Raw genomic sequence first — 17,098 nt, forward strand, 5'->3', positions numbered from 1 at the left:
TCAATCCTCGGCAGTCCGGCCGTGTTATTAAGTTCTCTTTTTTTTTCTTGTCTCTTTACTTCATATTCTGATTTTCCAATTTAGCTTTTGGCTCTTCCTTCATTTCCCGTTTCTTTTTGCCTCTTTCTCCCATTTTCCCGCCATTCTTGCCCGTGCCATTGAGTCATATTTTTTTTATATCCCTCTCTTGCTAAATGATGTATTAGTATTTCATGATTGTACTTCCTCACATGTTCTTCTTTTCTTCCATTTCCCACTTTTCCTTTCATTTTCCCTATTTATGTTCTTTCTTTCCCTTTCTTTTCATTTTCCCTTTCCCTTTCCCCTTTCCTCTTTTCTTTTCTTTCTTTCCCTTTCTCTCTTTCTCCTTTTTCTCTTTTCCCGTTTTCTTTATTTTCCCGCGGTGAAATCCGCCAGGGGGGCAAGTTATATACGCCACTGGCCATCCATTGTTGCATCTGTTACAATAAATTAATTGATTACTAGTAATTAATTCGTTCATTAAATGATTTTATTCGTTTGTTTACTTACCGGTATATTTGTTATAAATAATTTTTTAGTTTAACCCCCCCCCCCCCTTTCTTGGATTGATGCCCATGTCTGGCCATTCACAACGAGGTGGACGGGAACAAAGTTTTATATAATTTTCTCTAATCTTTTGCGTCAATCAGCCAATCAAATCTCCGTATTACCGGCGTTTTCCAAATATGGGCAATGACCTCTGACGCATCATCTACGTCGGGTAACCTTTCGCTAATCTTTTTGCAAGCACGGCTTGTTATTCGAAAAAAAAAATAATTACAGAAATAATGATTGTATATTAGTATATGATTTAATAATCAATATTATGATAACAAATAAAATCGAGGTTAATTCAAATACAATTGATTTGGGAAATAATATAATATTAAAAGTAAAATTAGGTAAGAGTATTCTTATACTATTGGAAAATGTCTTGAATTGACACTAGTAAGGTCGTTGCGCATGCGCACAATTTCCCTATCTTGTGCAACCGGAACGAGAATTTCATGTAACATGTGTAGCTAGTTGTACAAGTCGGCGGGGTCACGTCATAGAAAATTACGTGCAAAACCATACTGAAATCAACGACCAACGCCGGTTTTAACCGAATTTTAGTAAGTGATTTCATTAAATACTTTATTTATTTAAACTTAAATTACTATCTTGGTTCTAATCATATGGATGGAGGGATGTCAATGGGTGTATTGATTTGTTGATGTGGACGTATTGTGCAAAAATTTCATGGAATTTTACCGAGTGTGACTGAGTGAGAGAAATGTCTGCGCGGCGCGAGTGGCTGTACCGGTATGGTAGTGGATCGTATTACCGAACACTTTTCATAAATTCAATCATATAAAACACGTTATTCTCATAAAATTCACCAAACTTTTAACATAAATACACAATTACCTACAAAATATAAATATGTGAAAATTTTGCCAAAATCGTTTTTCCTTTTTACGATATTAGCTTCTAATCGGACCCCTCTTCGCACGTGAAATATTTTGGTCAGTAGTTAAAAAGGTATCGTATTACCGAACGTGTGTTTTCTATGAGAAAAGTTGACAAAACAACAAAAACACTTATGAGCTATTTTGACCATATTTTATTATAGTTAGAATATTAAGACTTTGAAAATGTGTTTTTGACAATTTTTCATCAATATCTATTCAAGTTCTCTTTGGAAGGATGTTGCAAAATTTTGAGCGTATGAATTTATTTTCTGATGCGTACGATGTGCGCGTTCGGTAATACAAGGCCGGTCGGTAATACAATCACTCACTATACTGCTGTACTGTACTGGCAGTCGCGTCGCTGCCTGCATGCATGGGCATGCATGCGCCTTCACTCTTCAGCCATGTCCAGGATGTCAGCTATATATTATCTGTGGCCAAATTACCCCAAATAATTAGCCTAGGGTGGCTCTAGGGAAAAGAAAAACAGGATAAGTTAAAGCAAACAAGTGAAGAAAGGAATGAGAATTTATGAAAGGGAAAAGGAGAGAAAAGAACAGAAAGGAACGAAAATGAAAGCAGAAAGGAAAGGGAGGAAAGAAAGAAATAACATGAAGAGAATCATTAGACCCTTAAAAGTAAAACCTAATATTAAATAAGAAATATTAAAAAAGGTGCAAGAACTTATTATGCTGCTGACTTGGAATCGGATCAAGGTCAGGACAAGGGTGCATACCGTGCATTTATAATTAGGCCTATACAGTTATATGGCCTATTATGCGACACTTTTTACCCTGTAGTAGAATCATGATTCAAATCATGATTTTGCAGAATCAGTCACGGTCGCGTTTAGTCAAAAGTGAAAATAAACGTCTTTCAAACATGAAATGTGGAAAAAGGGGAGATTGGAAAGATGTTTGTAGAATCACGGACAAAAAAGCTCAAATAGATTCTAGACATAATCATGATTCTACGACAGCATCAAAGGCACGCACTGTGCTCAGTATGCATGTACATAACAGAAATTCACTTCCACCATTTTTGATAAACCGACAAGATGAAATTACAAGTAAACAGAAACACAATGAGGTATAAGAATAGACCAAAATCTGGAAGCTAAAGATTTATTTTTCGAGAGCAGAGCAAACCTTGCACAAACGACTATGCGATCGAGCTACGCTGTACGAACAGCATGCAAAAACATGCAGCCGTTAAAAGAAGCCCAAAAAAGTTGACCTATACTTCCCGGGTCAAACTGCGCGCTGTGATGCGCACTGGATCGGCCCAAATCTGAAGAGGAACAGCGTTAGAATGAAGGTCGTCTAAACCCTGAATCTGTGGTACCGGGGTATTTTGATTCATGTTTGTTCATGATTCTGGCTTGAGGTCGCATAAACGCGGCCCTGGTTGTAAAGTGACATAATGGGGGTGATCAGTTCCAAAACTTACCAGGTTTTGTTTCACTTTTTTTTTATTGCTGATAGGAAAGCCTAATAAAAAAAATCTGGTGACTGATGTCAAGTTAACATTAAAAACCCCTGTCAATTAAATTTTTTGAAAATCAAGTTACAGTAGGTCTTTGATTGCTACTTTTTTTTAGCTGGGTGCAAATTGGGATGAATTTTTGCTGGCCAATACAATGGCAATATACGGCAGTTTAGATGGGGAGGGACTGGAACTTTATACGCAATCATTGCTGTCCAGTTTTCATGTGGTACACGTACAGTATTGCCACAAAGTGCCCCACCCCACCCTACTTTGATTCCTGAGTGGATAATGAGCAGTATTTTTGTTTTGTATTATTAAAGTAAATGTTCTGGCATAAAGATGGTCTGAGGAGGGGGGGGGCAGAAGGAGGGGAGGGGATATAGAGAGAACCAGAAATATAACGTGGGAGGTGTGTTAAACATGGGTTTAGCATACTGAGGAAAACTTCATGGTTCATGGTTATCAACAATGATTATGACCATCCTTAGTACTGGTCACAATAACATAGTATAGACCCTACAGGGCCTTGGGCATTACATGTACATGTTCTCATGTGGCCTTCAATGTAAGTGTGGCATTGTTCACATCAAGGCAACTTCAGGTCCTATTCAAGCCAGGCAGTTCTATTGTCAGTGCTCATTGGCTGCATCCTTGGATCTCATTGATTGATGTAACAAGCATCTTATGAATGGGAGGTCATGTGACCATGTGAAGCTGTTTTAGCAGAAGTAGCTCATGGAAACAGGAAAGAAATAGGCCATGATAGATTGAGAATATCCTTTCCTGTGTGTCATGTTTTTTTAATTTTTTTCCGCCACTGTATGTGTATACCAGTTGAAGTAAAGGGACTGTATGTTTTGTAACAATGTTGAGTTGAATGCTTAATAGAATTGTTTGCTGACCCAACTGTTTTAAAATCAATGGTACCCTCAGCTACTTGATTGATTCATCTTTTTGAGCATGCACCATGTATTTCCACTGAATTTAATCCTAATTAGGGCGTACACACATGTACTTTCTTTAGGTGCACACAATCACGTGCATGGGCTATATACTAGGGTTTCCAAATTTGCGCTTATTTTATAGTAAGCTAAGAAAAAGGGGTCTAGGAGGGGGTTCTCCCCCCCCCAAAAAAAAGCTTTTAAACCTCTTATTTTAATTGGGCCAGAATCATTGGACTAAAAAGAAGCATACTTCTAATATTGAATCTGTTGAGTGATACATGACGTTCTACTGAACTGTACATGTAGCTCTTTCGGACAGTTTACATGTATATACATGTAAACTGTGTTGACAGCCAAGATGTAGTGAAATAGATATGACATGCAGTTGTGCTGGTGTATGACTCAGTATGCAAGCATAAAGTTCACCAAAAGGTCATTTCAGTCATACTTGTACACACTATCACTTTCAGAATTAGTGCACAATGCCACAATCTATATTTAGTTACTATAGTACTGTACACAAATATCTAATTAGCCTTTATGTTGTAGGCCTACTTGCCTATATCTGTCAAAGCCTGTATTTTATAGAAAATTAACAACTTCATGAAATTTAATTGAATGCAAGGTTTCATGTATTTTATGTCATTTATTTTTTAATACTGAAATGATGGAATTCATCTGATCACAATTGCTTGGTTCAGCCAATTTTCTTGCCAATCATTGGAGGTAATCATGACAATACACTGTTTATGTTAACAGTTAGCTAACCTCGGTAACACTAACAAGTATGGCAATTTCAACTTGCTGGATAAAAGGGTGTATTCATAATTACATGCTTTTCAATATACACAATGAGGGTTATAAAACCACCTTTGTGAATTCACTCCTACATGTAGGAGTACATGTAGGTAATGATAAACAATCTTAGAAGAATCTCAGGAAAGCTAAATTTGTTGAACTTCAAAAGTGGACTTCTTGTTGTCCATTTAATCATGGTTTACTTGCTATTATATTTAGTTTTTATCAACCAATGTGTCTTCTTTTTTTATTCCTCCTCCATCTAGATTTTCAATTTCATCACCACCGATCACATCTAATTCACCATGGGAAAGGATAGCGGCCCAACTCTTGGAGATCCCGACAAGGGCGCCAAGATCTTCAAGGTCAAATGCACCCAATGTCATATCATTGATAACAGTGGGAAGCACAAGCAAGGACCCAACCTGATGGGGCTTTGGGGCAGGAAAACTGGATCAGTTGAAGGATTCAAGTACACAGATGCCAACAAGAACAAAGGTGAGTGCATTTTCTGTGGGTTTTTTTTTTCCAGCAAAGTCCCAGTTTTCCACACTACAGATATAATGGAAAAAAATTGGGATTTGGGGAGAACACGGAATTCACAGAATTTCATAGAAAACACAAGTTTTCAGGCCCCAAACTTTTAATTTTGACAAATGAATTGTGTATCATGAAATCATAGCAAATCCAATGAAACAAAACTGCATTAGTGAAAATATATCTTCCCATCAAAACTGTTAACAGTCACAGTGTTTAGTATTTGCAAACAGGGCCAATCTACATGTATATCTGCTTGGAAATCGTGTTCTAATATTTTACTATTTATGTATACAATTGATTTTATCATTTGTACATGTCACCATCTACCAAAGAACATGGAATTTATCCATTGGCATTTGAGAACACAGAAAACTAAGGTCTCTGATGGGTGTTTCATTAAGCTGTTTGTAAATTAAGAGTGATATCGTTTCATGTGATAAATGATATTCAACATTCAATGTTCATTTGTGATTATTTAGCGTGTAACAAAGGTTCACTAGTCATTCTTAATTTCCGAACAGCTTTATGAAACACCCCCCCCCCCTGTTGATTGGATTTTTGGATTGAAAAAACCCAACCCCTCTGCTGTCATATTTCATGGTGAATAGATTGTGAATTTCCCATGGAATGATGGATTTTGATGTTTGAACAGTTGTTGCAAATTATTCAAAACAAGAATTAAGTGATATAAATGTATTACAAGAAGTACACAAGATGAAAGTGCTTTATTCTTTAGAGTCTTGCGATGTAAGGCTATTTTAATAGAAAGCTGTGGGGGTAGATTATCCCCCATCACGGACTCCTCCACTAGGAATTTTGTGTGTGTTTGCATGTAGAGTTTTGACTGGTACACTATCCCAGACACATTATACACATGCTCTAGTCAATTTCTTGCTCAAATTAAGATCCATGGATTGCCATTATTTCTGCCACAATTTCCATTTTATTTTCATCAATAGACAGTCACAGTTAAACTTCCACGAGTCAAACCTATATGTAATCCATACATATATTCGCCAAAGTTTTTTTTTTTTTTTTTTTTTTAGTCCAGAGCATTAGGCAAAAGAGGTAAGTACATGTATGGTTTGCATAATCTGATCTTCAAAAAGTTATTTAACTAAGCCGAGTATTTGACTTAATAAAGCAGTTTTAATTGTTTTAACAATTGTATTTCTCTCTTTTTTTCCAAGGCATCACGTGGGGTCTTGACACGTTATGGATCTACCTTGAGAACCCTAAGGCATACATCCCTGGCACCAAGATGGTCTTCGCTGGCCTCAAGAAAACCAAGGAACGAGCCGACCTTATCTCTTACTTAAAGGAGAAGACGACGGGAAACTACCACAAAGACGATTAATGACACATTAGCTAGGTGCAACGAGACCTAAAGCATTTCCGCAAATACTGTATTGATAATATATGAAAAAACAAAAAGATAAAAATTAAAAAAAAAAAAAAAAAAACTTTAAATATGGTCAACACTGTTTTATATTGATGGAAGAATCCCATTTTCTTCCAATTGAACCATATATACTCAGGAAATGGAAAATTCCATTTTCTGAATTTTATTTCAGTCGACTTGAATACCTACTTACATTCGTAATGAGTAATGGCTAACGAATGCCTCTGTAGTATGATAGAGCAATCACTTCTCAGCAATGCTCATTGTTGTGGAGTATGTTGAAAGAATTCATAGAAAATTTATCGTGAATATTGAATTTCAATTAGAAATTTAGAATGGAAAACCAATAGTCATATTTATTGTAGGTTATCTTCATAATTTCTCCCCCATGACATATAATGATATCTCACTTTGCCATTCTCTCACATTGGTGTATTTGATATAGAGCACTAATATATTAAGTTTTTATATTCATGGGCACAAAAATTGTATCTAACATGTATTTTGATTCAAAGCTTATGCATACATGTAAATTGTGCTTTGTGTGTGAAATTTTGTCTAAATGGAGGATATACTCCGTGTTCATCCCTATATGTAGAATAGCAATAACTAATTGAATCGAAAGAACGTTTCTCTTATTTAACCATAACGGTAGTTATATTTTTTGTTCCATTTGTTTTGATGAATTGCATCAGTAAAAAGGTCTACCGATATAACTTGCCTAATTATGATCATGAAGTAAATACATGAACAGACCTCATTTATAGAAAGGAAAGTCTAGTGATGTTTAATTTAAACCCAGGATATTAATGTACAAATTGCAGTGCACATGTATGTTGAAATGGTCAATACTGTTAAGAAATGTTTATGCATTCAATGAGATATTTGTCCTTTGGATGAATTGAACCTAAGCTGTTAATGCTTATTTGAAAGAGGTCCCCCTTTCTCTATACAAATATACCTAGTATCAGGCCATATCAAAGTTTGGCGTTTGGTTCTGATTTAGTTGTTACAGGCTTGGTTCAGAATAAGATAAGGTCGATATGGCTGGTTTTAGTTTTGCACCACTCATGAGTTCATTACCAGCACTTGCGATTCTTATTCATAGATAATTTTTTTATTTGCTTGTGATAGCCTAGTCTGTAATATGGTATTCAAATTGAACTTGAGCCAAATCACTGGGTTTATTGCATTTATTATGGGAAGTTTCCGGTATTGGTGTTGGGCTGGTGCTGCCTAACACCAACACCAGTCCAACATTCATGCTATTGAGCGACTACAGAATATTTAGACTTTACCCCCTCCCCCCAAAAAAAAAAGAGAGAAAAAAAGTAAAAGAAGAGGAGAGTGAGAATTATCTAACGGGTTTGTTTTTGGCCGTAATGAATTTATGAAGTATGCTGCATGTTTTACATCGGGGAGAAATCCACAAACTGTTGAAAATCAATTTTCTCTCATATGCAATCAATTTCCTACAATATGAAGTTACTTATAGGATTCAATTGGTCTGTATTTTTTAATTGTTATTAGCAGTATTAGGGGATTCCCTCCCATGTAAAAAAGATGGAAGTTAATATCAAATGATTAAACAGGAGTGAAATTCACATGAAAACATTGCTTTTTGTGATTAATGAAAATTGATTAAGACGATACATTTCTCCAAATTGTCGTACAATTTTGCAAGATATAAAGTAACCTATATCTATGGGTTCAATGTTTTATCATTTGCAGTTTTAATCTTGAGGGTGAAAATATTTTCACTTATTAAGTTTTTTTGATGTGCTTATATGTTTTCAGGTATTTGTCCTTCATATTGTATACCAGTGTCATGTTTTGTGGGTTTTGAAGGTGTACATGTGTAGATAGACAAGTTTTATTGCATCACTTTTTATCATGTGTCTGAAATTGAAGGTGAGATATCGAAAGGAAAAAAAATGGTGTTGAATCCTTAATCAGATAATGTTGTGTTTGCTTTGTTACGTGTCAGTGAACAGGGAGTGTTTCACAAAGTTACGTCATTGATTTTCACCTAGAGATTTGAAAATCCATGTCACTGATTGGCTGATAGCATGTGAGTGGGTGAAGATCACAGACAAAACTCTTCATGAAATGCTCCCATATAAGGACAAAGTATGGTTCTCCACCAAAACTAACCCAATGTCGAGAGATTGCAGAAATCAGAGTGCTTATTTTGCCTGCTAAGTCTCACATTGGGTAAACTGTAGGTCTTGCTGTGACACCTCACCCCCCCCCCCATAACTGAGAGTAAAATTTTGGATGTGTGTAAGAGGAAGGGAGGGAGAGAGATTGTATTGTAACCAAGATGATGATCTGGTGGTTGTTTCATAAAGTTGTTTGTAAGTTATGAGCGACTTTAAGAACGACTGGTGATTCTTTCTTGTGGTTAATGGTATATACATTGGAAATGGTTTAGCACATAAGAAAGGATCACCAGTCATTCTTAAAGTCGCTCTTACGAACAGCTTTATGAAACAGCTCCCTGGTCTCCAAATGTGGGTTTAATTCGGAATCCTACTTTTCATTAGTGAGAGAACTAAGGGGAGTTTCATGTGTATAGGTGTATGATATGCCTACATATCGGGAGACATTGCACTTGATGAGTTCTGGGGTTCTGCAAGGGTATGGGGGGGGGGGGTGCAACACCTATTTCCGACCAGTTTGATTATAAGGTGATACATATTTATTTGATGAACTTCTTTCTTCTCTCTTCTATTTATATGGTTCTTCCCCCTTTTTTTCTCTACTTGAAAAAAGAATCATGGGGGGGGGGGGGGTGGGTATCGCCCCTGATCCCTGTAATGCCCCCCTTTTTTATGAATCAAATCAAATTCCAAAACCTCATTGATGCAACAACAGTTAACACAAAGTCAGTGTGATAAATGCGTTGTCAATAATGCAATTTAATAATGAAATCGTGAAAACATGCGTCGGGCACATGCCTGGGTTTTTTCCCACGCAACTTTGAACCATCTAATGATCTCGAATGTTTGCATTATTTCCAAGAGCGTCACATGCACACCCACAGTGACAGTCCAGGGCCGTAGCTAGAGGGGGGGGGGTGTGGGGGGGTGTGACACCCCCCCCCAACATTCATGGCAGTCGGCAAAATCATGTACCAGTTGGCAAAATGGAGGTTAGGGGAGAAAAAGAAAGAGGGAAAGAAAGGAAGAGAAAAACGAAAGAAGGAGAGAGGGGAGAGAAAGAAAGAAGAAAAAAAGGAAAGAAAAATAGGGGTACTAACTTCGAAGAAGGTTACGACTTATAGAGTAAAGACAACCAGTTGGCAAGTCCATGTAGCCAGGCTTAGAGCCCTACTAGTCAGCAAAATACAAAGGACAAATCAGATGGAGCTATAATAACACACAAAGTAAGCCCCCAGTCCTCCCCCAATATAAACAAGCTTGTGAGTTTGCAAATTATACCACAATTATTAACGATTAAACAAACACATTAGTTATGTAAAATTAGAGGCAAGACTATAGGTAAAGAAATATGGGGTGGGATGAATTTTCAAGGTTTAAGTTGAATAATAATCAAAGCCAAAGTATAGTTGGCAAATTATACAGTGGGCCTATTAAAGTGCAGAATACTATACGCTCTACCAGTCAGCAAAGTGATGTACAAGTCACTGGCGTAAATCCCGGGGGGGGGGGGGATGGGGGGGATATATCCCCCCACTTTTCGAGGAGGGGGGGGGGGTGGCCTGTACAAACATCCCCCCCCCCACTTTTTACGAAAGAAATGAAAAAAAAATCACAAGAGATAATTGTTTTATTGGTGAAAATTCTTCCAAAAATACCGCTTAAGAAATAAAATAATATTATTGAATCATAAAATGCAAATAAAGAGCCAGTTCACCATTTCCAAACTAAATACTTATGTCCTTCTTATAACATTGAAGAGAAACCCCCGTTTCTTCCAATTCATCAATGTTGGGGTCTTTGGGAAGGGATTCAGATGGAATGTCAAAAATTTGTTGAATGTAATCTCTAATAAAACCATTAAACCATCATGGGGTAAAAAAGATAATAATATTGGAGGGGTATTTGCCATATGGACATACAGTGGCGTAACTACGGGGGACATGGGGGCACATCCCCCCATCGGCTGACCAAAAAAAAAACGAAGAAAGGGGGAAAGGAGAAAAGAGGGAGAAAGGAAGAGAAACGTAGTGGGAAAGAAGAAAATATTATTCATTAGAATGTTATATTATATTATAACTATGTTAAGTTACATTACATAAGAAACATTTTTATCATAACTTTATGAAACATAATTTGCCCAGGGCCTACGTCTTCATTGTTCCTGGTGCTCGCATTGTCTGTTTAACGAGATATATAATCCTGTTGTACTAAAACATCCCGTTTTCAAGTCAATATAAACCAAATATATTTCCTAGCACTTGAGTTATCATTGTTTTATGTAGTGACATATGCTTCTTTTTCATGACTCAAAAGTGATTGCCCCGTGTTAAGGTCTTCGTATATATGAAACATTTCCTGTCCGTGATTACGTTCGCATTAGTGGATTGGTGAGATATATGTCTGCTCTTCATGACTTCCTAAAATCAGTCCTTGAAATGTACCTTCTTCTGATCTGAATATCAAAAATTTTCAGCTCGCGCTTCGCGCTCGCATCATTTGGTTAATGAAATACGTATGGTCCTAGTTAATTCCTACAAAGAAACCTTAGAATGCCCCACTTCAGGTCTGAATTATCTAAGTTTTCAGCTCGCGCTTCGCGCTCGCATTGTTAAGCGAGACAGGTACCTATCATGATTACTCAAATTTGATTATAATGTCCCTTTTTAGGTGTGAATATAAAAAAAATTCAGCTCGTGCTTCGCGCTCGCATTATTTGATCAGTGAGATACATATCCGTTTAATGACATTGTCCTTAAAATGTCTCTATTAGGTCACTCACTCAGTCATTCAAAAATTTTGCTGGTGCCCCCCCCCCCCATGCCGTAACCCACGGTCGCCACTGTGGACATATCAATGACAATTCCTTGCATATCTAAAAACATGATTGCAAAAAAATGCCAAAATATTTCAGTCATCCCCCCCCCACCCATCAACACGGATTTACGCCAGTGGTACAAGTACTGCCCCGTTTCAGATCTGAAAAGAACAGAACACAAGACTTAAAAAATGGTAACTCTGCAGTTGGCAAATTCATGAAGTCTACAACTTGTAGACTTGTCTACAAGTTTGCAGTTGGCAAAAACACAAAATGTTCTAAGTTATTTTTTACTAAATTCTGTCGCCGAAGATTTTTTTTAAAATTTATGTTGTCAGAATGTGCTTGGGGTGGGAGTGGGGGCAGGTTGGGGTTGCCCAAGACGTTAAATATGATATACAATAACATACAAGATAAAGGTTAATTCAATAATTTCTGTAACATTTTTAATGGCTGAAAGATCGAGATACATGTTAGCAGTAGCACTCTTGAAATTTTAGTTACATCTTGCACAGAAGATCAATTAAAAATTGACAAATCTTTGATTTTGATATTATTAATGCATAGGTATATCATTATACTGCAAGTTAGTAACTACGGCACACTAGCCTTTCTATTTTGATCCAAAATGTTTATTTTTACAGTGCAAATATCTTTGTATATCTTTGTATAATTTACCTTAAAGTATTCACCAAATGCCACTAATTCAATTCTAAAAATTCAAAATCTTTTAGCATGTGATTATTGTAGGGGGGGGGGGGCACATCCCCCATCAGACTACCCCTGTGCTCACGTTGGCGCTGTCACGCCAAATTTAGTTGGCAAATTTAGCTGGTACACCCCCCCCCCCAACAAAATGCTTCTGGCTACGGCCCTGCCTGCATACCCTCCCCAATAAAACCAACTTAGCGACAGACGCCTTTGAAATTCGAATCACCAACATCCCCACCCCGGTTTCGGTCCCATCGGATTTTACCCTTATTCATATTTCGAGAATCATAAGCGCATGCGTAATACGTGCGCGCATATTCAAATTTACCGACGACGCGCGCGAGACGTGCGCACGCTTTGAATTTGCATAAACCGAATTGAGTTTTGAGAAGTGACGTTTGCACTTTTTTTGGTTGAACTTTGCTGTATATTTTCATATTTTTTTCAAGAGACCTATAGGATAACGAGAGAAGTAAGTGGGCCATTATATTTGTTTTAGGAGCTTTGGGATTTCACGCGCCTTTCTGAGAGTGAGTTTTGAGAAGTGACGTTTGCACTTTTTTTGGTTGAACTTTGCTGTATATTTTCATATTTTTTTCAAGAGACCTATAGGATAACGAGAGAAGTAAGTGGGCCATTATATTTGTTTTAGGAGCTTTGGGATTTCACGCGCCTTTCTGAGAGTGAGGCAAAGTAACGAGTATCAAACGAACTTGGAAATGACCAAGTCCCAGACCCAGTCGTGCCGCGCCCATGATGACTGGCACTAGTGGCAGCCACGGGGCGCGCGGGCTTGCAGGCAGGCTAGGCCAGGGGCAGGGGAGTGTTTCATCAACATTTCCGTCCGACAAGTTGTCAGATCTGACATCTTTCCTTGATTCTGATTGGCTAAGAAGCACTGTTACTTTGGTAACTGTCGGATAAAGTGGGACTTGTCGGATAAAACGTCCGACAAGTCCTTTCATGAAACGCTCCCCCGATGCAAGCATATTATGGGATGGGTGTGTGGATTGGCAGAGCCAGAGGCAGAGAGGTTTCCCTGACTGAGACTGAGTGTGAGGATAGAGAAAAGGGGACAGAGAGAAAGAGTCAGAAAAGTTGACCCTATTGCATCTGGCTTTGCCCTAGTCAGCCTAAAGGCCACTCTAAAATAAATCTAGTAGTAGTAGGATGGGGGGTCGGGTGTCCGGACACTTTATATTTTTGAAGCATTCTTTTTGTCTTTGGATTACACTAAAAATATGAATTCAATAGTTGTAATCATCTTCTATTTTGTTCTCTATATTTCCTAATATTTTGTACTAAAAATTGATGAAACTTTGCTTGTAAATTTTCCAAATGACTTTCTAAAATTGATCTTCCGGACACACAACAACTGGGTATAAAAGTCAAAAGATAGAGATCTAAGTTAGATGTGGAGTTAATATTTACAATACAATTTTGAACATGTTTAGTACTAGGTCTATGCCTAACAAAATGTTATTTTTAATTCTTATGCATTTTAATAACTCAGTAAATTATTTTGGAAATCTTTTAGTATTTGCATTATTTTTCTGAAATTGTTGGTGAAACCTCGGGCCTATAGTCTATGTAGAGAAAACTCTCGTAGTACTTAAGCAGTAGTTATGAACGCAGTGTGTGAAATACAATAGATCTAAGTTAAGTTTATTTTATGTTTCTGTTATACAGAGAACTTTGTAAATAATTACGTAAAGTGGTAATAAGTGATATGTTATTATTATTGTTCACATCTGTGTGTAAGACTTGACTTTAGTGAATTTTAGGCAATTTAATTCATGTCATTTTTTGGTATCATTTGAAAATAGTGACAGCAGCCCGGCCAGGGAGGTAAAGTTCTAATCAATATGCATAGCATAATTTACTGCAGGACCAACTGGTGGGGAGGGGGTGGGGCCATGGATCCAAAAATGTTCATTACTAAGGAAAAAAAAGAGAGAAAAGGAAAGTTTAAAATATAAATTTTCTGAATATTGTATCAAATTCTATTTCTTTTTAAAAGATAGTACATGTAAAAGTTTTTGCGTTTTCGAGATTTTTTCCCCTTATGCAATGTCTGGCCCCCTTAATTTTTAGGGGGTCATTAGGTCATTGGCATGACCTCAAAGTGTCCCGTATTTTGACTGCCAAAATATGGTCACCCTGGGCAGGTAATCTAACGTCAGCTTACCTTTTATTTTTAACCCAGGCAGCGGGCTTAATGTTAGGCTTATGTTAGAGATAGACAGTCTGGTTTGCCACATGCATACACGTCATAATGTTATTGAACTGTTGGCTGTGGCCTGTGCTAAATAAATTGCCTTCAAAATTTCATATGCTAGTAATTTTCACATTTCTGTAGATCTACACATTCTTAGATTGAGATAATAAAAAAGGGGTATGAAGCCCCCCCCCCCCTCTCCTTGGTCTTGGTTCTGACTTCAGTGGTTCCATGCTCCTGATCATCACAACTTTCATTGAATTGTGTCTCATTGTTATTCCAATAGATGGGAAAGGATAGCCCAGTTATGGGTGACCCTGATAAGGGGGCCAAGATCTTCAAGACCAAATGCCTTCAGTGCCATGTAATTGACAACAGTGGCAAGCACAAGCAGGGACCTAACCTGATGGGCATGTGGGGCAGGAAAACTGGACAGGCTCCTGGCTTCAAGTACACTGATGCTAATGTAAACAAAGGTAAGCTGCATGGCCATGGGTAGGCAGGGCAATGAAGTCAGCAATTTTTCACTCATAATACAAATTTAAATGTAATGAATGCATGATTAAGTATGCTATTACCAGATCCAGAGGCACCCCCTCCCCCCAAAAAAAATTGGTTTGTAAAAAAAATAAAAGACAACGACCAACAGGATTAGTGTTGCATGCACAGCGATGCACATAATGTTTTAAATACTTGAAATATGTTAGATCAAAAACATTATTTGACAATCAGTTGATCACAAATTGGGGCTAGAACCCGGTGGGGAACAATGGGTTTATTCCGTATACTAGTAGTATGGCAGATGATGCTAAGGGGACCAAATATTTGTTAGGCCGGGGGAATTATCATCATCAGATATCATTTTTATCAATTATCATAATTATTGACATGGAAATGGAATACCCAACACCCACATGTCTTCATTATCTGTTCAACTACATCCAGGTTCTTTAACTGTCTGCATAAGAAAATCCTCTTTGTTCAAACCTTAGTACTAACAATATTCCAATGAAATTCACTTTTAATGTCATTTTATATAGGTATCACCTGGAGTCTGGAAACATTATGGGTGTACCTTGAGAATCCAAAGAAGTATATTCCTGGCACCAAGATGGTCTTCGCTGGCCTCAAGAAAACCAAGGAACGAGCAGACCTCATCGCTTACTTAAAGGAGAAGACGACAGGAAACTACCACAAAGATGACTAGATTTAACCTCATTATATAAAGGCATTCATGGTGTAGATAACAAGTTTCATAATTAATAAGTTGTATTAAAAATATTTATGATCTTCCATTATTCATTCATTTATAATGCACTGAGACATAATGAATTATTAATAATAATCAATTGTATTTATCCAAAATTTGCAATTAGATGAGTATAGTGTGAACTTTCATTGTAAAACCTACAAATTTGATCATCATATTTTACAGATAATGAAGAAAGGGCGGCTACTTTTGATGGATGAAATTGTACCATGTGAACGGAAATAGAAAACTCAGCATTTCATTATCTCTTCAATTTCTTTTTCGAGATGGTTTCTTACAAAAATTCTTAGTGATTCTTCTCTCAAGTGTCATTCTTGTAAAACAAAACTGAAATAGGTGCAACAGCAGCAATAAAACTTGCCATCAAACAACAAATCTGTATTGTGATTGATACATGTGACGTCTTTCTTGAGGAAGAGTGGAAGTGTGTAGATACTTCTCTTGGCCTTGTTACATGAAAACTTGTTAGAGTACCGAAGTGTGATGTCAGTCGCCATGTTGTCATGGCGGGCTGGTTTTAAACAGAGTCGCAGCTGACGATCGTCTGTACACATTTGCATGACTTTGGCTCATCTGAAAAATAGGTTGCAAGTGATCAAATTCCGATAGCAGCCATTTTCTCCTATGAGAAACAAACGTTTTCATTCGGCGGGTTCATTTGTTTAGAACCAGGCCGCCATGACACCTGACGTGATTGCTTCGGTACTCTATTGCATATTACAAACCCATCAGAGTGAAAGTACATGTAGCATGTGTCATTGATTACAAAATACAACCAAAAAAAAGGCCCTGCTGAGTTCAAGATAAGGCACCTTGTCAAAAGTCAGAGCCACATCTTTCCTGCAGGAATCCTGCAAGTGACTTTTAACAATCCTGATACTAGTATTTCATTATAGACCAAATACTGGGCAATGCACAAAAGCTGCATTGAAAAGATGCATAGCTTTCCTTTTGACAAAAGCATTAAAACATCTGCCTTCATATCTTGGAATAATTTGTTCTTTATACAAATTATCTTAATTCTCAGTCAAGAAGCAGCACCATGGTTTGTATTTTCATGCTGGGGGAAGGGGATGCAAGTGAAAGTGTTGATACTCCTGACAGAATAGTTTTCATTCACTTCATCCATTTTACCCAATATTTGAACAATGGAATCTGTACCAAACTACCAATTGTCTTTCAGATTAATTTCTGAATGCTATCAGTTGTAAGAGTAAGGTGATGAGAAGTAACTTTTGTATTCTAGTAAATACTCAATAATCTTTTAACCTG

The 17,098-nt window shown here is 37.2% G+C and overlaps 2 protein-coding genes across 2 annotated transcripts; both read left to right on the forward strand.

Moving 5' to 3' along the window:
- The first annotated feature begins 1,005 nt into the window (after nt 1-1,005).
- On the forward strand, nt 1,006-8,599 carry LOC129275217 (cytochrome c-like). Its single transcript, XM_054912009.2, has 3 exons — nt 1,006-1,136; nt 4,972-5,203; nt 6,436-8,599. Exons 2-3 carry the CDS (start codon nt 5,011-5,013, stop codon nt 6,600-6,602), a joined length of 360 nt encoding a protein of 119 aa, XP_054767984.2. The 5' UTR covers nt 1,006-1,136; nt 4,972-5,010; the 3' UTR covers nt 6,603-8,599.
- Nucleotides 8,600-14,553: 5,954 nt separating this feature from the next.
- On the forward strand, nt 14,554-15,789 carry LOC129274690 (cytochrome c-like). Its single transcript, XM_054911452.2, has 2 exons — nt 14,554-15,032; nt 15,597-15,789. Exons 1-2 carry the CDS (start codon nt 14,843-14,845, stop codon nt 15,761-15,763), a joined length of 357 nt encoding a protein of 118 aa, XP_054767427.1. The 5' UTR covers nt 14,554-14,842; the 3' UTR covers nt 15,764-15,789.
- The last annotated feature ends 1,309 nt before the right edge of the window (nt 15,790-17,098 follow it).

The sequence above is a fragment of the Lytechinus pictus genome, chromosome 13 (genome assembly GCF_037042905.1).
Source record: "Lytechinus pictus isolate F3 Inbred chromosome 13, Lp3.0, whole genome shotgun sequence".
Taxonomy (NCBI): domain Eukaryota; kingdom Metazoa; phylum Echinodermata; class Echinoidea; order Temnopleuroida; family Toxopneustidae; genus Lytechinus; species Lytechinus pictus.